At 38.2% G+C, this 24,157-nt stretch overlaps 1 protein-coding gene across 4 annotated transcripts; it reads left to right on the forward strand.

The window, feature by feature from the left end:
• Positions 1 to 23,716, forward strand: FAM177A1 (family with sequence similarity 177 member A1). Of its 4 annotated transcripts, none has more exons than XM_045450697.1 (6): positions 1 to 205; positions 303 to 423; positions 6,032 to 6,205; positions 18,108 to 18,174; positions 19,234 to 19,331; positions 21,709 to 23,716. In XM_045450697.1, exons 2-6 carry the CDS (start codon positions 331 to 333, stop codon positions 21,913 to 21,915), a joined length of 639 nt encoding a protein of 212 aa, XP_045306653.1. In that variant the 5' UTR covers positions 1 to 205; positions 303 to 330; the 3' UTR covers positions 21,916 to 23,716. The 4 variants fall into 4 exon arrangements, with proteins under 4 accessions (XP_045306653.1, XP_045306655.1, XP_045306652.1 ...); XM_045450698.1 differs by lacking the exon at positions 1 to 205 and adding an exon at positions 2,114 to 2,227 and having other exon boundaries at positions 311 to 423; XM_045450696.1 differs by lacking the exon at positions 1 to 205 and having other exon boundaries at positions 215 to 423.
• Positions 23,717 to 24,157: the final 441 nt, after the last annotated feature.

A 24,157-nucleotide genomic window follows, 5' to 3' on the forward strand; every position in this document is an offset into this window, starting at 1 on the left:
CTGGGCCGGAAGCGGTGCTGCTGGCGGCCCTCCTCGCTCCGCCCCAAGCGAGCTGGTCGCTGAGCCGCCCAGGCCGCGGTCTGCGAAGCCGGAGTGGGGGGCGAGGCGCCGGCCGGCCCCGCCCCTCGGCCGGTCCCACCCATCAAGGCAGCCCCACTCCTCCTGCCTTGGCGTGGCCGGGCGCGGCGCGAGGTGGGCGCTGCCGGTGAGTGCCAGTTCGTGAAGGCCGGCTCGGTCCGCGCCTGGGTGGGGAGGCGGAGAATGGAAATGGGCTTATCGGCCATTACGTTCTATCTTGCCAGCGCCAGCAGCCCTGTGGCGGTGACAACGATGGACCCGGAGCCTCTGAGCCGTGCGGAGGGAGAAGCAGTAGGAGCCTCTGGACCTGTGGCCGCCGCGACGTTCAGGGAATCGACTCGGCAGGTAGGTGGGGCCGGCGAGGGAGGTGGCGGCGCGGAGGCTGGGGCTAGGAGAGACTAGCTGAGAGGAGACAGCCCTCGTCCGCCGGCTGCCCTCTTTGGCCTGCCCGGTGTTGTGTTCCTCCCAGCAGGCCGCCCGCCGGAGGTGCGTTTCGGGGTTCGTCCTCACGGTATCCTCGCCTCTGCCCAAAGGCACCGGCTTGGGGCAAGGGGCGAACGCCTCGCCACAGCAGGGCGTCCCTCACCAACCCTTTCCGCTGGCAGCTCTGCGGACTGTGGGGGGCTCTCGGGGGTGCTATTCCAGCTTGGGGTCTGCGAGCGAGGAACGAAGGCGTGGCTCCGAAAGGCTGTCCTTAGAGTAGCTGGAAGCCAGGTGACGGCGGCTTCAGACACTTCTCTGCCTCTCCTTGTGCAAGCGCCTGAGTTGTCTTGTTTGTGCCCTTTGGTTAGCTAATAGCAACTATGTGCTGAGCGTTTACAGGCTTTCTTTCACTTAATCCTGATAACTTCTGCATGATGTGGGCGTTATCCCCATTTCACTCGCGGGGTAACTAAGGCTCGGAGCTGCCCAATAGAAGCATAATGGGAGCCACATTTTCTAGTAGCCATTATTTAAAAAGTAAAAAGAAATTTTAATTTTTAATTGTATATTATTAATATTTTATTAACCTAATTTAACAAAAAACTTAAATATGTAATTAATGTGAAAGTTAACAATGAGATATTTTACGTTCTTTTTGGTACAAGGCTTAGGAATCCTGCGTGTGTTTTAGACCTACTGCACATCTAAGTTTGGGCTATCCTCATTTTAAGGGAGCATTAGCCACATGTGGCTAGTGGTTACTGTGTTGGACAGCAGAAGTTTAGAGAGGTAAGGTCTGGAGGTTTCTTTTGTTTTCAGTTTGATAGTTTAAAGTAGTAGTTTAGGGGAGCCTAACTGGCTCAGCTGGTGGAGCATCCAACTCCATCTCAAGATGGTGAGTTCAAGCCCCACTTTGGGTGTGGAGCCTACTTTAAGAAAAATAATAAAGTGTTCCTTTATTAAAAAAAAAAAATAATAGTTTAGGAACTTTGGCCAAGTAAAACTAATGAAGAAATTGTTTCACCTGAAACTAGCTTATTAGTACAGTATGGGCCATTAAGAACCTCGAGTTGCTCCTATGTAGAAATCTTTCCACCTTCAGTGGAAATGAAGCTTTTTGGGTAGCTTCAGTTTTGAGACTAACCACCACCTGAATGTTAGTAAGACATTTCACCCAAACTACAGTTTCCTAGGGAATAGTGCGTGAATGCGAGTGTAGCTTCTTGTAGTATAGAACGTAGTTTGCATGAACAAAAACTTTTCTCCATACTAGTTTTTATATGGAATTTCTTGTCTTTCTCCTACTTGAGAAGGAGAAAAGTCATCAGCAAGAAGGAATTCAGGGGCAACACTAATTGATTAGGGAGCCTCTTTTCATTTTCAGTAGAGACCTGTTGCTGACAGGTACATGTGAACTGGACCTTTAAATCTGTAGTGTTCGATATATTTTCATTTGGTTTTTCCTTCTGTTGTTATCATTGTTTTCATCACTGCTTCAAGCTTTGAATCACTCTAATAGCAAAGTAAACATACCTGTATTGATTTATCAGCTAAATATTGTTTGAAGAGAGGCTCTTTGTTTTTTGGTTTAGTGATATTATATTATTTTCAGATTCCTGGTTGAAACATAATAAATATCTCAACAGTAAAGGAGGCTGTTGAACAAAAAGTAGGAAGTCATAAGAATACCCCCATCGCCAGTATCTCACATTCACTTTCACCAAAAGTAAGTTTCTGTTGTGATCATTCTAAGATTTCCTATACATACATAGTCTCTTCTGCATTAAACATAAATAGGTTCATACTATGCAAACTGTGTTCTGACTTTCCCTTTTTTGCTCTCTCATTCACATTCCTGAAACAGAAACATCTCTGGGAACCCCAGATCTATGCCTTTGAGCATATTTAGAGCAAAGAGGCCCAAGTGGGGACTTGGTTGGAAGGAGAGCCTCCTGTCCTTGATCAGTTGTCTGAACTGAGAAATTCTAAATGCAGTGTAGGGAAAGGAGTAAGAAATAGGAGCTTGGCTTTGTGTTTAGAATTTCACCTCAAATCAGGCCATTCAGTACCTGTTGTGATACCCTATCAGGCAGGTTCTTTGACTAGACTTTTAACCAAAATCTGAGCCTCAATATTATTAAAGGAATGAAAATTTTAGTGCTACACATTCATTTATGTAGCACCTCTGATACCAAGAACTTATGATGTGCTAGGAACTATCTAGTGAAGGATACACACTCTGCCTACTTCCATGTTGCTACCTAGTTGGGGACGGTGACACAGAATAAATTCCATGATGTGCAGCACATGTTTTAAAGAAGTTCTTGGTGCTATGAGACTGTGTAAAAAGAAAATTGCCGTTAAAATCAGGCCCCAAGGAACTAGATAAGTTAATTTACAGTCTAGTCTGGTTAACTATAACATGTGAATTGACAATGCATCTATTAATTTCCTGATGTTAGGAACCTCTTTTTTCGGATCTTTGGAATTTGTTAAAATGGAATTTGTATTATGGACAGTGAAATTTTTTTACTAAGAGGTTTATTGTTTATCAGTAAAAAAGAAACATTTGCAAAATTCAGAGAATAACTTTCATTTATAATTGTTGGGAATTTTGCACCAGACTATTTTCATTTTCTGGTTTACTCATCAATGCCTCCCTTCACTGTTCCCCCTTTCTTTTTCCCTAGAGGTTGGAATCACATGTCATAAACTGTCTTTCACAGGTTTTTTTACTTGCCACTCTCATTCCTTAAGATGATGGGTTGACCAAACTATAGCCTATGGGCCAGATTCTCACTAGCCACTATATAAACTTTTTTTGGAACACAGCTGTACCCATTTATTATGTATTGTCCATGACTGCTTTCACAGAGTTGAGAAGCTGTGATAGAAGCTATATGGCCTGCAGAACCTAAAATATTTACCATCTGACCTTTACAGAAAAGGTTTGCTTATTCCTGTTTAAGAAGATAAACCTAAAACTTGGGTTTTACTGTATCAAAAATTAATATTAAATTTTTAAAAGGAAGCCATTAAAGTCTCTTTAATAAAAATCTTTATATGAAATGTTACTAGAGCAAATAAAATGCCATTTTTAATTCTATATTGTGTGTAGAGAATATTACTCAAAGTTTTGTTTAAACTTAACCTCGGTGTTGGAATGAAAAATATGAATCATGTTTCAGCCTTCACCTTTGCAGGTTTTAAAAAATCTTTTGGAAGGAATATTGCCAAGAGTCACAGCTAATGGAGATAGTAGCTAAGTTTATACTAATTGTTATGAACCAGCCAGAATGTTTTGATGTATTCAAGTTGTTCAAGGAAGGAAGGTAAAGTAGTTGAGCCAATGAGAGATATGCCTTCTCCTTTGCCTTTATCTAAGAAAGGAAAAATTAAGCCGATGAGAAATTACCAGAGGGAGCAGTGAGAAGCTGCTTCTGCTCTAATGGGGGTGGAACGGGACATGGTGATGTGCTGTGAAAGGTCTCAGCTCTGTCTACCGACAGGGACTGTTGCTTTGGCATCAGATCCATCCAGATAGTGTGATGACTGGAGATATAACCCAACTCCTCTGACTTTCCCTTGCTTGTGAAGAGATCCGCAGAGCTGAGTAATGGTTCAGTAGGAAATATTGACATCACAACACCTATAAACCAAATCTTATTTCAAGGGGAAAAATGAAATTGAGTAGGAATGGCTCACTGTGCCTAGGTGGACCATTTGTTGTTCATTTTGTTTGTGGACATAATAAATGGGCTGGTCTTCCTTTATTAAGGGCCAGGATTTGTTTGAACCTTCAAGACAGGGTAGGGAGAATTGTGGCTTTTGTTTTTTCAGGTTAATCCAAAGATAGCCCCTGCTCTCAAGATTTTCATGATCTCAGTTCACTGTACAAGAGTCGTAGATGCTGTCAGTGATGTCTTCGTGTGTCTTGGAGCAATGTATGTGTTCTTTGAGTTGTTGATAGCTGGATTCAAATCCTGGCTAATGACTAAACTTACCTTTGGGAAGTGAAGAACAGAGAGGCCATATATTTTTTCGAAGAAGGAACTTAGAGGATTAGAGGAAATAATGCAAAAGTACAGTTACTTATATTTGTATAACTGGGCAGTTCTAGTCCACTATTTTTATCAGTATAATCCCATCTCTGCAACTGCAGTTCAAAGAATTTTCCTGTTGGTTGAACAACATTCGTGGTTTTAAATTGGTCATATATACAAGTGTAAGACTCCTTATAGAGGACGAAATTTTTGAACTCTGGACTATTCTAGAGAATCCCACCAATGTGGACTCTAATCGTGGGAGTCGTGTAGTCCTATATCATTTTGTTCGTTTAGTCATAAAATTATATCAGTAATACATGAACATATTCTCATCACAAAACAAAGAAAACAACAAAATACAAAAAAAGAATAACAGGCCCCCTTGACTACTCCCTTGCCTCAACCTCTGCACCTGTCTTAGTACCTGTCCCTAGGAGTAACCACTTGCCAGATTTTTCTTCACAATTGCACTGGCCTTTTTGAAATATTCTAGTAAGGAGATGAAATAAAGCCTTTCTTAGGAGTTTAAACTTGAGGCAAGATGACAGTGAAAAACCTTGTCCTCTCCCACAATGTGCATTTACTCTGAGTTTGGAACATGGCTATATATGTGAAGTAAAATTAGTATTTCCCTAGGAATGAAATTTGAGTGTAATTAGAATTCCATACACACTGTTATACTGAAATTTGTAAAATCCTTTTACTATCAGGAAAACTGTTGTCATCTATACATTATTGACTAAGAAATATGGAAATTTAGAGATAGAACACTTATGGCCTGTTTTCCAGATTTGATTTACAAATGAGTTTTATTTGGACTGCACAGTTTAAAATTTTTTTTCGGTTTGAATGTCTTCATGGGGGATGCTTTCAACCCAGGGTCTACCCTTCCCTATATAGTTTTGCTTACTTTTGGTACCAGTTGGCGTTAAAAAGCATTTTAATTAGGAACTTTTGGGTAAAGGAGAGATATAGAGTTAAGTTATACTAGTTTTGTTTTGCCCACACATAGCTAAGCCCAAATCCAGAGATGTAGAATTCTCTGCCATGAACTGTTATTTTATTTTATGTCTCTACTGTATGTATATGTGCATCTATATGATTTTCCTTTGATATTGTACATTAATCCATAATTAGCATTATTCTTTAAATGAGTGAAGTCCAGAGTATCTTCACATATTATATAGCATTGGAATTGCTATGACTTGAAGTGCAGTGCTTGATTTCTTAGCTGTTGACTTCAAGAACGTTTATTGGTTAAGTTCTATTTATTACCCTCAGTAGTGAGTGTGCATGTGTTTGCTTTATTATTCATTAAACTCCACATTTATGCTGACACTCTTGTGTGTATGTGACCTCTTTTAAAAAAACATTTAAGGATTGGTTTATGTTTCTTAATTCCCTACAATACAGCAACTAAGAATCTTTTAGCCATTTGAAAGATTAACCTCACTTGAAACTCATTATCTTATTATTGACATTAGATGAATAGTGAAAGAGGCTTTGAAAATGTAGAACTCGGAGTCATAGGAAAAAAGAAGAAAGTCCCGAGGAGAGTCATCCACTTTGTGAGTGGTGAAACAATGGAAGAATACAGCACAGATGAAGATGAAGTTGATGGCCTGGAGAAGAAAGACGTTTTGCCTACTGTTGACCCGGTAAGTTTGATACTTCTGTCAGTGGTTTTTAAAATTGATTTGTTTCCCCTTAAACATTGAATGAAGGGGCCTTTTGAGGTTTAAATTAACTATATATTGATTATCAAATTATACATTATGATTTTGGTATAAAATAGTATTTTTACAAATATGGATGGAAATATTTCCTGCATTTCAGTAGTGTGAAATCATTTGAGTGTCAGAATTCTTTGTCAGTGTAGCTAGGTTTCTTTAAGAGTTATCTTACTGAAGAGTGTTTGAATTCCAGTCCCTTTGAATTAAGGACTATAATAGTTTCCACCTAAAACTTAGGATTTGTCAGTTCTTTTTATATTGCCTCAAAGTTTGAGTAGAAGATGGGAGTGTACAGGGATGCCTGGGTGGCTCAGTTGGTTAAGCATCCGACTTCGGCTCAGGTCATGATCTCATGGTTCGTGGGTTCAAGCCTATGGCAGGCTCTATGCTGACAGCTCAGCGTCTGGAGCCTGCTTTGGATTCTGTGTCTTCCTCTCTTTCTGCCCCTTTCCAGCTTATGCTCTCTCTCTCTCTCTCTCTCTCAAAAATAAATAAACATTAAAAAAAAATTAAAAAGAAAAGAACATGGGAGTGAATAGTTCTTAATTTTATGTGCCTTATCAGCTAAATTTAAGAATTTCTAAATTATACATGATGTACTATAAAATTATAGGACTAGCTGTACATTCTTAAAAAGGAGTGTTGTCCTTCTAAGTAGGTTTTTGAGAGTTTAGTTGATCAATATTTACTGACTTTCTAATGGGTTCTCTTTCAGGCACTGGTGATACATCAATGGGTACATAAATTTCTATTACATGCTAGTGGGCAGACAGGTAATAAATACATACTATAATTATTAGACTGAAAATTGCTATAAAGAAAATAAACCAGGATAACAGGATAGAGAATTATTAATTTGTATTCGATTTTAAAAATGTTATTACTAGTTTTTTATTAGATTCCACTCTTCATAAATTTTGGTTATTAAAAAAACATCAGATCCAGAGTCTCTACTATAGAATATATTCAAAGGACTGTGCAGTATACTCTGATGGCATTTCCAAATGCATGCAAAACATTGCAGAGGTGTTTCATGCATTGGGAGAATTGTTGGAATAAGTGTTTTTCTTTTAAATTAATTTGAAGGGATTCTTATTTATATACATTGTGTATATATGTATGAATTTAATTTAATTTAATTTAATTTAATTTAATTTAATTTAATTTAATTTTTATGTTTATTTATTTTGAGAGAGAGAGAGAGCATGAGTGGGTAAGGAGCAGAGGGAAGGGGAGAGAGAATCTAAAGTAGGTTCCGTGCTGTCAGCATGGTGCCTGACGTGGGGCTCACAGACTGTGAGATAATGACCTGAGCTGAAATCAAGAGTTGGTCACTTAGCTGACTGAGCTGCCCAGGTTCCCCTTAAAAGTCATTGTCTCAAAAGTTGCTCTCTACTTACAAAGAAACTGATAATAAAAACATTGCATAGAAACGAATGCATTCTTACTACTTTCCTAAAGATTAACTCTTTTTTAAAAAAGCTTTATTGAAGTGTGCCTGTGTGGCACAGTCAGTTGAGTGTCCAGCTCTTGATTTCAGCTCAGATCATAATCCTGTGGTCATGGGATCAAGCCCCACATTGGGCTCCACACTGAGTGTGGAGCCTGCTTAAGATTCTCTCCCTCCCTCCCTCCCTCCCACCCTCCCTCCCTCCCTCCTTCCCTCCCTCTCTCTCTCTCACTCTCTCTCACTTTCTCTCCCTCTGCCCCTCAACCCTTACTCTCTCTCTCTCGCTAAAAAAAAAAATTAAAAAAAGGAAATAAAAGCTTTATTGAAATACAGTTCACTTGGCATACAATTCACTGATATAAAGTTACAGTGACCTGGCATTTATTTATTTATTTATTTAAATGTTTTATTTATTTTTGAGAGGAAGTGCACAAACAGGGAAGGGGCAGAGAGACAGAGAGAGGATCTCAAGCAGGTTCCATGCTGTCAGCATGGAGCTCGAACTTACAAAGCAAACCATGAGATTATGACCTGAGCCAAGATCAAGAGTTGGACACTTAATCAACTGAGCCACTGAGGTGCCCCAGGTCTTTGATCTATTTTGAGTTAATTTTTGTATCTGGTTTGAGGTAAGGGTCTAACTTCATTATTTTGCATGTGGTTTTCCATTTTTCTCATTCTTTTCTCATTGTATGATCTTAGTATTCTTGTCAAATTTGATCATAGAATGTGGTTTTATTTCTAGACCCTCAGTTCTCCTCCACTGATATATGTATATATGTCTTTCCTTGTGCCAGTACCACACTGTCTGGGTTACTGTTGCCTTATAGCAAATTTTGAAGTTGAAGGCATTGAGACTTTCTACTTTGTCCTTTTTCTCCCAAGATTGTTTTGACTATTCTGGGCCCCTTTCAATTCCATATGAATTTTAGAATCAGCTTGTCAGTTTCTGCAAAGAAGTTAGCTAGGGATTATGTTGAATCTGTAGATAAATTTTAGAGCATTGATGTCTTAAGACTTTTGATTCATGAATCTTTAACTTCTTTAGATCCCCCTTAATTTTTTTCTATACTGTTTTGTAATTTTCAGAGTATAAGTTTTATACTTCATTCTTAAATTTATTTCTAAGTGTTTTTTTTTTTGTTTGTTTGTTTTGTTTTTTTTTTTTTTGATGCTACTGTAAGTGGAATTGTTTTCTTACAGTTTTCTTCTCTTCCAATCTGGATGCTTTTTATTTGATGTTCTTGCCTAATTACCCTAGCTAGAACCTGCATTACAATGTTGAATAGAAGTGCTGAGAAGTGGCCATTCTCATCTTGTTCTAAATCTTGCGTGAAACTGTTCCATCTTTTACTGTTAAATATGATGTAGCCATGAGTCTTCTGTAGATTCCCTTTATCAGTTTGAAGAACCTCCCTCTATTCTTAGGCTTTTTTTTTGATTTAAATCATGATGCAGCCTTGAATTCTGTAAAATGCTTTTTCTGCATCAATTGGGATGGTTTTGAGATTTTTGTTCTTTATTCTATTGGTATAGTGACATTAATTGATTTTTTGGATGCTAAACAAGCCTTACATTCTTAGGATAAAACCCACTTGATCATTGTATATAATTATTTTATATGTTCCTGATTTGGTTTGCTGGTAATTACTGTGAATTTTTGCACCCATATTCATAGAAAATACAGGTCTGTAATTTTCTTGTAAGGTCTTTGTCTGGTTTTAGTACCAGAGTAATACTGGCCTCCTAAAATGAGTTGGGAACTGTTGCCACTCCTGGTTTTTTGGAGGGGGAGTAGGGGGGAAGAGTTTGTAAGAATTGGTATTCTTTTATTTTTTTAAGTTTATTTATTTTGAGAGAAAGCAGGGAAGGGACAGGGAGAGAGGGAGAGAGAGAATCCCAAGCAGACTCTGTGCTGTCAGTGCAGAACCTGATGTGGGGCTCGATCTCATGAACTGTGAGATCATGACCTGAACCGAAATCGAGTCTGATGCTTAACTGACTGAGCCACCCAGGTGCCCCCAGAGTTGGTATTAATTCTTATTTAAATGTTTGGTAGACTTTGCCTGTGAAGCTGCCTAGGCTTTTCATTGTGTCTGTTTTTTTTGTTTTTGTTTTTGTTTTTTTTAAAGTTTATTTATTTTGAGAGAGGGAAAGAGTGCAAGTGGGAGAGTGGCAGAGAGGAGGGGGAGGGAATTCCAAGCAGCTCCACTGACAGTGCAGAGGATGACTTGGGGCTTGATCCCATGAACTGTGGAGTCATGACCTGAGCCAAAATTAAGAGTTGGATGCTTAACCGACTAAGCCACCCGGGCACCCTGTGTATAGTTTTTTTTTATTATTATTACAAAATTGTCTTCTTTCTTTTTAAGTCCATTGTGGCAGTTCTGTTTATTGCTTATAGGTAATTTATCTAATTTGTTGTCATGCAGTTGTTCACAGTATTCCTTTATAGTTTTTTCTGTTTTTTCATTTCTGATTCTAGTAATCTGGGTCTTCCTTTTTCTTGGTCAGTCTAGCAAAAGATTGATCAATTTTGTGGATCTTTTCCAGGAATGAGCATTTGGTTTCATTGATTTTCTCTTTCATTTTTTTTTCTCCATTTCATTAGTTTTCACTCTGGTCTTTATTATTTCCTTCCATCTGCTTGCTGTAGGTCTAGTTTGCCCTACTTTTTCCAGTGTCTTGAGGTGGAAGGTTAGGTTATCTTCTTTCTTAATTAGCTATGAACTTCCCCTTCTAAAAAAAAATATTTTGGAGAGAATGTGTGAGCAGGGGAGAAGGGCAGAGGGAGAGAGAGACAGAATCTCAAGTAGGCTCCATGCTCAGCCTGGAGCCTGACACGGGGCTCAATCCCATGACCCTGGGATCATGACCTGAGCCAAAATCAAGAGTTGGTCATCCAACTGACTAAACCACCCAGGCGCCCCTGAAAATCCCTTTTAGAACTGTTTTAATTACATCTCATAAATTTTGTGTGTTACATCTTCATTTTCATTCATCTCAAAGTATTTTCTCTTTGACCTATTGTTTTTTTTTTTTTTTTTTTTAATTTTTTTTTTTCAACGTTTATTTATTTTTGGGACAGAGACAGAACATAAACGGGGGAGGGGCAGAGAGAGAGGCAGACACAGAATCGGAAACAGGCTCCAGGCTCTGAGCCATCAGTCCAGAGCCTGACGCGGGGCTCGAACTCACGGACCGCGAGATCGTGACCTGGCTGAAGTCGGACGCTTAACCGACTGCGCCACCCAGGCGCCCCTGACCTATTGGTTTTTTAAGAATATGTTATTTATTTCCCACATATTTCTTTTTTTTTTAACTACTTTTTTTTTTTTTAAGTTTATTTATTTTTGAGAGGGGAAGACAGAGAGAGAGAAAGAGAAAGCGTGCAGGAGGGTTAGAGGGAGAGAGGGAGGCAGAGAATCTGAAGCATGCTCTGTGCCATTAGCTGATTGCGGAGCTCGAATCCACTGACCATGAGGTCATGACCTGAGCTGAAATCAAGAGCCAGTTGCTTAACCCACTGAGTCACCTAGGCGCCCCTATTTCCCCCATGTTTCTTAAATTTTCACATTTTTTTTTCTTTCTTGATTTCTAATTTCACCCCCATGTGGTTGGAGAACATACCTTGTATTCTTTCTCTCCTTTTAAATCTATGGAAGTTTGTTTTATGGATATCAGCATCTGGTCTGTCGTGGAGAATGTTCTGTACATACTTGAGAAAAATGTATATTCTGTTGTTGTTAGGTGGTGTGTTCTATAGATATGTTAGGTCTGGTTGGTTCATAGTGTTTTTCAAGTCTTCAATTTCCTTGTTGACTGCCTGATTGTCCTATTCATTATTCAAAATGGGGTGTTGTCTCCAGCTGTTATTGTTGAGTTGTCTATTCCCTTCATTTCTGTCAGTTTTTGTTGAGTCCCTCTTCTGAATTTTTCATTTTAGTTATTACACTTTTCAACTACAGAATTTCTATCTGGTTCTCATTAATAATTTTCATTTTTTTATTGATTTTGTCTTTTAAAAAAAATTTTTTTTTTTTAATGTTTATTTATTTTTGAGACAGAGGGAGACAGAGCATGAACAGGGGAGGGGCAGAGAGAGAGGGAGACGCAGAATCTGAAACAGGCTCCAGGCTCTGAGCTGTCAGCACAGAGCCCGACGCGGGGCTCGAACTCACGGACCGTGAGATCATGACCTGAGCCAAAGTCGGACGCTTAACCGACCAAGCCACCCAGGCGCCCCTGATTTTGTTTTTGATGCAACATTGTTTTTCCTTCCTTTATTTCTTTAATTATGTTTTCCGTTACTTTGATGTTTTTTCTGTTAAATCCAACATCTAGTCACTCATGGGTAGTTTCTGTTGCCTGCTTTTCTTCCTGTGTACAGAGTATACTTCTCTGTTTCTTTGCATGACTCTTAGTTTTTTGTTGGAAATTGTACATTTTAGATGACATATTGCAACAACTCTGGGTACTGCCCCTTGCCTTCTCCCTCTCCTCCCTCCCACCCAGTCTTATTATTTGCTTGTGTTTTTGTTTTGTTTTGTTCTGTTTAGTGACTGTTGGATTATTTTAGTGAAGTCTGTCTCCTCCCCATGTCCTGTTCTCTGCTACAAACTAGCTGGCCTTAAAAAAAAAAAAAAAAAAAAAAAAAAAAGGCGGGGGGGGGTGCCTGGGTGGCTCAGTCGGTTGAGCGTCTGACTTCGGCTTAGGTCATGATCTCACAGCTCATGAGTTCAAACCCCATGTCGGGCTCTGTGCTGACAGCTCAGAGCCTGGAGTCTGCTTCGGATTCTGTGTCTCCCTCTTTCTCTGTGCCCCTCCCCCATTCATGTTCTGTCTCTCTCTCAAGAATAAATAAAACATTTAAAAACATTAAAAAAAAAAAAAACTAGCTGGCCTATAGTTTAGCCTGCATCTTTATAGACTCTAAGAACTTCCTCTCAATTACCTTTCACCATAATCTCTACTGATTTTGAGAGCACCCTTTGGGCTTGAACTTTTCCAGCTCTGTTGCAAATGAAGTCAGTTCCTTTGGGAAAAGATTAGAAACTATCTGTTTTATGGCTTATTCTCCTGGGCAAAATCTCTTAACCAGAGCTCTGAAGTTGGTGGTAGGGACAGTGGTGCATTTCTGAGTGACACACCTACTTTAAGAGCTGACTGCTTGGTGGAGGTGGGGAGCCTTAGATCTTTTTGGTTTTTTTCACTGCCTCATGAACCGGGCCTATTAGTGCCCCAGTATTCTTAGTGGCACCATGCCCATGGTATAGCCTCCATTCCATGAATGGGGGCTGACAGAAGGAATCCCCTACCTGTCAACTGCATTTACCTGGAACTTAGTCTCAGTAATAGGTGGCTTGTAGGCAGGATCAGAAATGCTGATCGATGGCCTATCATGCAATATTTGTCCTTCTGAGACTGGCTTATTTTATTAGCATAATGTCCTCAGTTTCATCTAGGTTGTTGTATATGATAAGATTCCCTTCTTTTTTACGGTGAATTTTTCAGTTATATGTGTACACCACAATTTCTTTATCCATTCATTTGTCAGTGGACATTTAGGTGTTTCCACATCTTAGCTGTTGTGAATAATGCTACAGTGAAGATGGGAGTGGAAATAACTCTTCAAGGTCCAGATTTCAGTTCTTTTGGGTAAATGCCAATATTGTAAATGGGAAAAACATCAGGATAGAGAAAGTATGACAGTGTTGTAAAAAACATACACACTTACGAAAAGACTGAGAAAATATACTAAAATATTAATGATAATTATTTACAGGTAGTGGAAAAATGGGTGGCTTAGATGTTCTTTATATTTTGCCCCATTTTCTAAGTATTATACAGTAAATAAGCATTACTTTTGTAATCTAAAAATAAGTTATTCAGTCCCAAAATTTGTATGGAACCACAAAAGACTCCCAATAGCCAAAGTAATGTTGAAAAAGAAAACCAAAGCTGGAGGCATCAAATCCGAGACTTTAACCTGTATTACAAAGCTGTAATCATCAAGACAGTATGGTACTGGCACAACAACAGACATATAAATCAATGAAATAGAATAGGAAACCCAGAACAGACCCACAGATATATGGCCAATGAATCTTCAACAAAGCAGGAAAGAGTATCCAGTGGAAAAAAGACAGTCTCTTTAGTAAATGGTGCTAGGAGAACTGGACAGCAACATGCAGCAGAATGAATGTGGACCACTTTTACACCATACACAAAAGTAAATTCAAAATGGATGAAAGACCTAATTGTGAGACAGGAAACCATCAAAATCCTACAGGAGAAAACAGGAAGCAACTGCTTTGACCTCGGCCACAGCAACTTCTTACTTGACATGCCTCTGGAGGAGGCAAGGGAAATAAAAGCAAAAATGAACTATTGGGACCTTATCAAGATAAAAAGCTTTTGCACAGCTGGGGTGCCTGGGTGGCTCAGTCAGTTAAACGTCTGACTACAGCTCAGGTCATGATCTTATGGTTTGTGAGTTCGAGCCCCACATCAGGCTCTGGGCTGTGGAGCCTGCTTCGGATTCTGTGTCTCCCTCTGCCCCTCCCCTGCTCTCTCTCTCTCTCTCAGAAAATGAATAAAACACTAAAAAAAAAAATCTAAAAAAAACAAAAAACTTCTGCACTGCAAAGGAAACAATCAACAAAACTAAAAGGCAACCGACAGAATGGGAGAAGATATTTGCAAATGACATATCAGATAAAGGGTTCGTATCCAAAATCTATAAAGAATATATCGAACTCAACACCCAAAGAACAAATAATCCACTGAAGAAATGGGCAGAAGACATGAATAGACACTTTTCCAAAGAAGACATCCGGATGGCTAACAGACACATGAAAAGATGCTCAACATTGCTCATACCAGGGAAATACAAATCAAAACCACAATGAGATATCACCTCACACCTGTCGGAGTGGCTAAAAATAACAATTCAGGAAACAACAGATGTTGGTGAGGATGTGGAGAAAGGGTAACCCTCTTTCACTGTTGGTGGGAATGCAAACTGGTACAGCTACTCTGGAAAACAGTATGGAGGTTCCTGAAAAAGTTAAAAATAGAATTACCCTACAACCCAGCAATTGCACTACTAGATATTTATCCAAAGAATACAAAAATGCTGATTCAAAAGGCTACATGAACCCCAATGTTTATAGCAGCACTATCAACAAATAGCCAAATTATGGAAAAAGCCCAAATGTCCGTTAACTGATGAATGGATAAAGAAGACGTGGTATATATATACAATGGAATACCACTCAGTGATGAGAAAGAATGAAATCTTGCCATTTGCAACAATATGGTTGGAACTGGAGGGTATTAAGCTAAGTGAAATAAGTCAGAGAAAGACATCACATGATGTCACTCATATGTGGAATTTGAGAATCTTAACAGATGAACATAGGGCAAGGGAAGGAAAAATAAGGTATAAACAGAGAGGGAGGCAAACCATAAGAGACTCCTAATACAGAGAACAAACTGAGGGTTGATGGGGGTGGGGAAAGTGGGTGATGGGCATTAAGAAAGGCACTTATTGGGATGAGTACTGGGTGTTATATGTAAGTGGTGAATCACTGGATTCTACTGAACCAAGACTACACTGAATGTTAACTAATTTGAGAATAAAAAACAAATAAAACATTTAAAAAATAATAAAAAGTAAAAATAAGTTTAAAAACCAAAAAGATAGCAAGTCTTAATAGTTCTCTATTAAGGAAGAGATGGATACTTTATGCAGGAAGAGATCGATACTTAAATTTTTGTAGAAAAAATGAATCAGCTTGAGTTTGCATCATAAACTGGAAGTCTTGAAGACCAAGATCTAGTCCATTTTTCTTATTACTGGGATGGTGGTGGTGGTAGCGATGCTGGCAGTAGTGGCAAGGTTCCATTGTAGGCTCTTGAGTCATCTGTCCTTTTGATTCAGTGAGGTCAGTGTTTAAACAAAGAGCCCTATACGTTCATTCTGTATAATTGTGTGTGATGATAGATGTTATTCGGGGATCCTTATCCGGTTCCTCAGCTCTGGAGCAGGTTTGACTTTTTGGTAGTCACCACATGGTTATTAGCAATTGTTCTCTCTAGAAACAACCCCAGGAGAATTGGTCCACTTAGAAATATATGCTTTCCTTCAAAAGCCTGCTTAATCCCTTTCTAAGTAGTTTCTTGGCCCTATCATTATAATGTGTTATAGAAACTGGTTCCATTCCCTAGATTACTGCACTGTCCCATTTGCTGGAAGGACTATAAGGTAAACATGAAGGGGGGCCTGGGTGGCGCAGTCGGCTGAGCGTCTGACTTCGGCTCAGGTCATGATCTCGCAGTCTGTGAGTTCAAGCCCTGCGTTGGGCTCTGTGCTGACAGCTCAGAGCCTGGAGCCTGCTTCGGATTCTGTGTCATCCTCTCTCTGCCCTTCCCCACTTGCTCTCTCTTTCTCTCTCTCTCTCTCTCTCTCAAAAATAAGCATTAAAAAAAAAAGGTAAACATTAAGATGAGAGCATCTTAAACAGAGTCCCTAAAATAACCCTTATCCTCAAATAAGAGAGATGCTTCCTGCTCTGAATGTAGAAGATATACATATATTAGATTTGATTGAGGAAAACATAAATATGCAGTATTTTCTTAGTTGAATGTATTTGCTTGGACACTCATTCTTGTGTAAATAGAAGTGGAGGAGCTAACTCACTTCTGTGTCTTTCCAAGAATCCTGTCACAGAACTTCGCTTACCCACTTTTCATGAGAAGATTGTGTTATATGTTTCCCCCTTTTCTCTTTAGTTCGTCTACCCAGTTACAGATATTCCTGTGTTTGCTGTTTTAATACCCTTATAATCATGAACATATCTTAGCTAAGAATGTTATCTTTTTTCTCCTTCCTGGAAACAGTATTAAAATAATAATAATAATTGTTATTTGATTGATTGCTCTCTACTTCCTTTTGGTAAACAAAAATATTGGTGTAGTGAAGCATGCTTATATTACTGATTTCATCCACAGAGGCAAACTGTCATCTGTGTGGCAAGCTTCACAGAAGTGTTCTGTGGGAAGTGCAGCATCAAGATTAACAATGGAATTGTACAATGTAGATTGCATTCTACCATTGGTCCTATAAATATACAGTCAGCTTGTCTTGGGCTATATGGTCTAGTCCCTTTAAAACCTTTAAAGAAACAGAAAAACTCATCTTGTTGCTTATTGGTCATTTATTTTCCCACCATTGAAAGTTCATTTGATATACCCTTACTTATTGTGCTTCACTTATCTGAATCTTAATTTGCCTACTGTATCATAAAGTATGTTGTACTGTATGATTTAAAAAATGTTTTTAAATTAATTTATTTTTAAATTTACATCCAAGTTAGTTAGTATATAGTGCAACAGTGATTTCAGGAGTAGATTCCTTAATGCCCCTTACCCATTTAGCCCATCCCCCCCTCCCACAACCCCTCCAGCAACCCTCTGTTTGTTCTCCATATTTAAGCATCTCTTATGTTTTGTCCCCCTTTCTGTTTTTATATTATTTTTGCTTCCCTTCCCTTATGTTCATCCTTTTTGTATCTTAAAGTCCTCATATGAGTGAAGCCATATGATATTTGCCTTTCTCGTACTGACTGATTTCGCTTAGCATAATATCCTCCAGTTCCAACCAGGTGGTTGCAAATGGCAAGATTTCATTCTTTTTCGTTGCCAAGTAATACTCCATTGTATATGTGTATATCACATCTTCTTTATCCATTCATCCATCGATGGACATTTGGGCTCTTTCCATACTTTGGCTGTTATTGATAGTGCTGCTATAAAAATTGGGGTGCATGTGCCCCTTCAAAACAGCATACCTGTATCCCTTGGATAAATACCTAGTAGTGCAATTGCTTGGTCATAGCAGTAGTTCTGTTTTTAGTTTTTTGAGGAACCTCCATACTGTTTTCCAGAGTGGCTTCACCAGTTTGCATTCCCATGTACTGTATGATTTCTTAAGGTCCCTTTCTATTTATTGCATCATCTCTCTGATACTGTGCTTATCAATAATCAAGACAAAAAAACAGCAAGACAGGAGAAAGGCTATAGATTGTCAATTCATAAATAATCAAGACTATGACTTACCAACTCCATTTTTAGGGGCTGCTGCTTTTTTTGGTTATTCCATGGGTTTAAGGTGGTGGTAGTTAAATGGGTAAATATAAAATGTCTTTGTAGAATTCTGTCTATACAACTTTTAAATTTTTAGTTGGATTGTAGTCTATAGTACTATTTATAGAATGTTTTATGTGCCAACCAAGTATTTGATTACTTCATTCTGGCCTAAATATACAGAATGAGTTTAGGTATGAATGTTGCTAACCTGACTTCTTGTTGCAGACAAAACTTACCTGGGGCCCCTACTTATGGTTTTACATGCTTCGAGCTGCCACATCAACCCTTTCAGGTACTACTTTTCTGTTTGAGTATTGTATAACTATTATCATATGCTCCAAAAACAGGAGCTTTGCCAAATGGGGTGTTTCCAAAGTGAAGGAGAAACAATAGGGAGGTAATTACTTTCAGCAGCTAGCTAGCATTAGAAGATGTTAATCTAATCTTCAGCTTCTGGTTGTGGTGTTTTTTTTTTTTTAAAGAACTGAAAAATGGCTTTATTAATTTATTTTATATTAATTTTTGTGTTTTTGAAACTTAGTTCTGTCAGCAGCTATTTTGCTATTTTGTTACATGATTTCCTACTGATACTGTTGTCATTCTGTCTGCTTATTCTAGAGCCTGTAGTTACAATTCATTTATATTTTAATTTCATTAATATTTCGTATCTTAAGTTGAGCTGTAACTAAGTCATATTTGAAGGAAATGAATTATCACCTTATGACTTAATCATGCTAACTTTAAACATAGGTTTTAAATCATAAAGCTTTCCTCTGTTTCCAGTTTTAACTCCCTCATAGCTTCTGTCATTTTCTGCTTTTTACTAGAGCTAATTTTGAACAGTAATTCATACAAGAAACGTTTACTGAGCACTTAATATACCTACACAGTGTGGTGTAATGAAAAGAACATGAGCTTTACATTCAGACCTGGATTACATTTTGGATGTGCTTCATCAGCCCTTCTGAGTCTAACCTTTCACAGTGCCTGGCATGTGGCAGGCACTCAGTGAGTGTTAGAGAACAAGCCCTTCCTCTCCTACAGCCTAATGGTGTCCCAACTCTCTAAGAGTATATGTTTTTCTTTAAAAAATAGACACATAATAGATAATTATAATACATGGTGATATGGGTTATAATTAGAGGTATAAGGAGTGTTGTTAGGAACAGAAGGAGCCACTACTGCCTCTTGGGGAAATCAAGGAAGATACACAGAAGAGATGTATTAAGTGTTCATAATCTCCCTGAGGGCAGAGACTGTAACTTTTGTATTTTTACAGTGTCTTGCACATAGAAAATACTTAAGAAAAGTTTATGGAGTTGTGTAAGTCATCTAACTTTTGTATCCTTAGTGTGTGACTTTCTTGGAGAGAAGATTGCATCTGTTTTGGGCATCAGCACCCCTAAATACCAATATGCCATTGATGAGTATTACCGGATGAAGAAGGAGGTGTGTCTCCTTTTTACATTTTTTTCATTCATTTCGGTTTACTGTGGACTTCATGGGTTGTGTAATGAGCATATATATCGTCCTTAGCTGCCCAAAAGAGAGCTCCCTTAGGATAGGCATTTCATTCTAGTGTTATTAATTTATCAACTTAGATATTTTTAATTTATGTATTTTTTAATACTGAAATTTCTCTAGGATCTTGGTGTGAAACTAAGCTAGATTTCATTGTGCTAGGTGTTATGTGAGGTGTTATTTAATCTTCATACATCTCTCTTTGGATTATTTTTGCAATTTTAAGATGAGCAAAGACTTAGTCTCTATACTTAGGATATATAGATGTGGAGGGTTAGGTGCACAGAAAATTACAAGTATTAGAAATGTGTAAGTGCTAGTTGTTAAGGCACAAAGAGGTGAAGCAATTTTGTCTGCAAATGTAGTGAGGTCTTAGGGTGGGTGTAAAATGGGTTGAGCCTTAAGGGATGAGAAAAGTTTAGCTCTCAAGAGTATGGGCTGAAGAACCAAAGGGTCTGAATTCGAGTTTTGACTCTGCCACTTCTAACTTAGTAACCTTGAGCAAGATGCTTAACGTCTGTAAAGCCTCAGTTTCTTTTTTTTTTAAATTTTTAAAAATATTTATTGATGTTTTGAGAGAGGAAAACAGAGTGTGAGTGGGGGGAGGGGCAGAGAGAAGGAAACACAGAATCCGAGGCAGGTTCCAGGCTCCGAGCTGTCAGCACAGAGCCCAGTGCAAGCTCGAACTCGTGAACTGGGAGATCACAACTTGAGCCAAAGTCAGGCACTTAACTGACTGAGCCACCCAGGTGCCCCATGTAAGCCTCAGTTTCTTCATCTTAATAATCAGAAGTGTGTTGGGGCGCCTGGGTGGCGCAGTCGGTTAAGCGTCCGACTTCAGCCAGGTCACGATCTCGCGGTCCGGGAGTTCGAGCCCCGCGTCAGGCTCTGGGCTGATGGCTCGGAGCCTGGAGCCTGTTTCCGATTCTGTGTCTCCCTCTCTCTCTGCCCCTCCCCCGTTCATGCTCTGTCTCTCTCTGTCCCAAAAATAAATAAACGTTGAAAAAAAAAAAAAAATAATCAGAAGTGTGGCATCCATGTTCAGGGTTGCTCTACAGATTAAATGAGTTAATATGTAAAATGCTTAGAAAAAGCACCCAATGTATATAGATGAGCATGGGATAAATATTGGAATCTTTTATTATTTTCCTTCAAGCAAATGGGGAGGGCAGCTCAGCTAAAACTAGAATGTAGAGGCATGAAGAGAAATCATGTATCTGGAGAAGTGGCAAGAATAGTACTTTGTCACTGGAGCAGAGTGCAACGGGAGAGTGCCTAAGGCAGCTTACTTTATATTTGTTATATGGTTTCAAAAATGTTTTATGAACACATGAGTGTTTTTAACACTACCAGCCTTGTTTACAGCCTCATTACCTCATCTGGACTATTAAAGAGTCCTAAGTGTTCTCTTTTTCTTGTTTTCTCTCAAGCAAGCTCTAGAGTGATCTTGACAGGTTACTTATTCTGTACTAACTACCCATATTGTGTTGACTGATACAATTGCCACTTCTTCCATGAATTTAGTAGTTCTGGAACTAGAAATTACTTACTGTCTAAATCTCTATAGTGCTTATTCCTTTCTGTCTTAATACTCTTTTTACATGTCTTAACTTCCCTCCTAGATTGTAAACTTCTTGAGGGCAGTGACTGCCTTATCTGTATACAAGCTGCTTACAGAAGCATTAACCATGTTATACCATTTAGTGAATAGACCACCCTATTCCACTGAATAGGCTGATATCGTATAATTGAAGTGATACAGTATTTAGCAATTAAAAAAATTTTTTTAATGTTTATTCTTGAGAGAGAGCATGAGTGGGGGAGGGGCAGAGAGAGAGAGACACACACAGAATCTGAAGCAGGCTGCAGGCTCTGAGCTGTCAGCACAGAGCCTGATGCAGGGCTCGAACTCATGAACCACGAGACCTGACCTCAGCTGAAGTCAGACACTTCTTCAGCTGGCTGAACCACCCAGGCGCCTCTAGCAATTTTTTAATTTAGATTAGAATCTGAAAAGATATAGCCTTTGTCAAAGTTAATTCAGGTCCCATCTAAGGGAAGCAGTGCTGTACCGTGTTTTAAAAATAACATCACTTTCTTTAAAATGTCATATAATAGTTTCCATTTCAGTTTGGGAACAGGGGACAGGGAGGTAAGTCTTGTCTTAATTTGACTAAACTGAATTGGACATGACACTAATGTTTTAGTTTAAAAAAAACAAAGGCACAAGTAGTTGAAAGCAGGGGAACAAATATTTCTTCTGGGCATTTATATTTCAATAATTCTTGATATTTCCTCTTTTTAGGAAGAAGAAGAAGAAGAAGAAAACAGGATGTCTGAAGAAGCAGAAAGACAGTACCAGCAGAGTAAACTGCAAGCTGATTCCATTGTCCAGACGGATCAACCAGAAACAGGGGCATCCGGTTCATTTGTGAATCTCAATTTTGAAATGGAGGCAGACTGTGAAGTAGTTATGGAAAACAAACAAAATCCAGTCTCTGTCCCACCATAGAATGAAATGACTATCAAACTTCAAACTCTAGGGTTTTTATAATACCAGGAACTTTCACATTCTTTATTCAGTGGGATTTAATACAATTATTTATATTTTAAATTATTATCTGGAAAGGGAGAAATGTTTCTTTATTCTTAGGCTCTATCTAGCAAAAGCCAGATCTGAAATTTGGGCATTTATATTATGCTTTTACTGTATGTCAAATTAGTGCTTTAGTTTTAAAATATTCTTTAAAAAAATAAGGACATTCTAGAGCCGTAATTGCCAATTAAGAGTTAAATTATCAAACGTGTCTGTTATTTGTGTTTGTAAGAAAAAAATAGTTAAATTACTGATTAAGACTAATTGGAGCTGATCTTCCTGGTCTCAGATTAAAATGAGGACTTTCCCCCATAGATTTTCTCATGTTGTCTTACATTTATACATCTAACCATTAATTTCATACTAAGGATGGTTTACCGTGTGTAATAAAAGGAGCAAGACAAAAGCACTTTGATTTTTCTTTCCTTGAGAATATTTTATGAAAAGATGATAACACCAATTTTAAGATGTGTTTACTTTTTTTAATGCAGGTTACTACTTAATCTTTTTCAGTACTCAAATAACTAGCTTTGAAAATTATGTTAAAAACACTAGTTACAGGATGAATTTATTAACGTGTTTGTATTCAAGTGGTAACACCTAGTGGTTATCCACATGGCATCCTGGTTTTGTCACTCAGTGGACCCTGAATGCTTCCTATGGGATAAGTCGTTGCAGTGAGGTGGGTGGAGTAAGGGACAGATGAAGACTTAACCCTTCAGGGGCTCACTGTTGAATATTGTATAAGGTGCCATGGTAGCATAGTGGTGACTGGTTATTACCTTTTCAAAGTAACAACAGTAAAGTGGACAATTTACTTAACCCAGGTATGGTCATCTCTCTAGAGTCCACTGTGCTATTGGCAAAACTTACAAAAGTATAATATGAAACTGATTTTGAAAATATTCCTAAGTATGTGCTCATAGTCTTACAGATATCTGTATGACTGATTTATAACTAAATGTGGGTAAGGAAGAATGTGTGGAGTATTTCAGAAACGCTGCTCTTAAAAGCTTTTTCACAAACTTAAAGCTTTCAGAGATTAATGGTTGTTCAAAACAGCATTAAGCTTTCAGTCTTAAATATTTTTGTATAAAATATGGCTTCAGAGAAACTCTAACATAGGGTACAGTAGGCCTGTTAAGGAAATCTTTTATCAGTGAACACGAACATCTGACCATTAAGTTCTTCAACTAAAATTTGAAGGATTTAGGAAAGATAATTTTTCATCTGGAATCTTCAGTTACAAGGATTTGTGGTATGGTACTTCATGGTATATGATGGTAGTTTTTTGGTCATGGGTGTAAACTCTTTAATTTAGTACTTAAAGGATTAATCTTCAGATTATGTAATTAATGTCACCATAAATTTTAGTTTACCAGTAACGCTAAAACATGTTAACCTGACCTCCTCCAATTTGTTTTAAACTTCATTTGAGATAGGACCTCTAACTCAGATATTTATTGGTTTATCCAGTGAAGGCATGCATATCTAAAGATGATCTGAATCTTCTCTCTTGAAAGGCACTAGATCTGAAAGTTTACCTAGAAACTCTTCTGATTGTAGAAGGAAGATGAATTATGAAGGTTTTGTTTCTTAAAATTCACTTTCTCTACTTGTCCAACAGTGGCCAGTTTGTAATGTTTATATAGTTATTCACTGTGCCTTAAATTTTTATACTTTACTTATGCAAACTATAAAATTTCCCAGAAATGCATTAAATGGTTTTGTCTTATTTTTAAGCCTCTTTCACTTTTCCTTCCTTTTTAACTCTTTTTATAATTACTATTTCCTTTGGATCATAGTTGATGATATTTTGCCCTCTTCTAATCTTTCTTCTCATAAACTAAACACAGAACAGTATAATTGAGAATCTTTACACTGAGTTAATTTCTCTAACAAAATCCTTAACGAAATGGAGTTTTGTACAGTGTAACCCCGGTACTGGTTAATAAAGCTAGACAGATTTTTAAAAATACAATAGTGTTTTTAGTTGAAATAGTAACTTGAATACTTTTTATTGAAACATCCTAAAAAGAAACATCACGTCCAAAGACTCCTAACCCAGAAATGAAATGGCTCTCTTCTAATGAATGGGTAAGTTTATAATCTCTGATGCACTTAATGCTTTAGAAGACTCAAGGTTAAGTGACCACAT

The sequence above is a fragment of the Leopardus geoffroyi genome, chromosome B3, assembly GCF_018350155.1.
Source record: "Leopardus geoffroyi isolate Oge1 chromosome B3, O.geoffroyi_Oge1_pat1.0, whole genome shotgun sequence".
NCBI lineage: Eukaryota > Metazoa > Chordata > Mammalia > Carnivora > Felidae > Leopardus > Leopardus geoffroyi.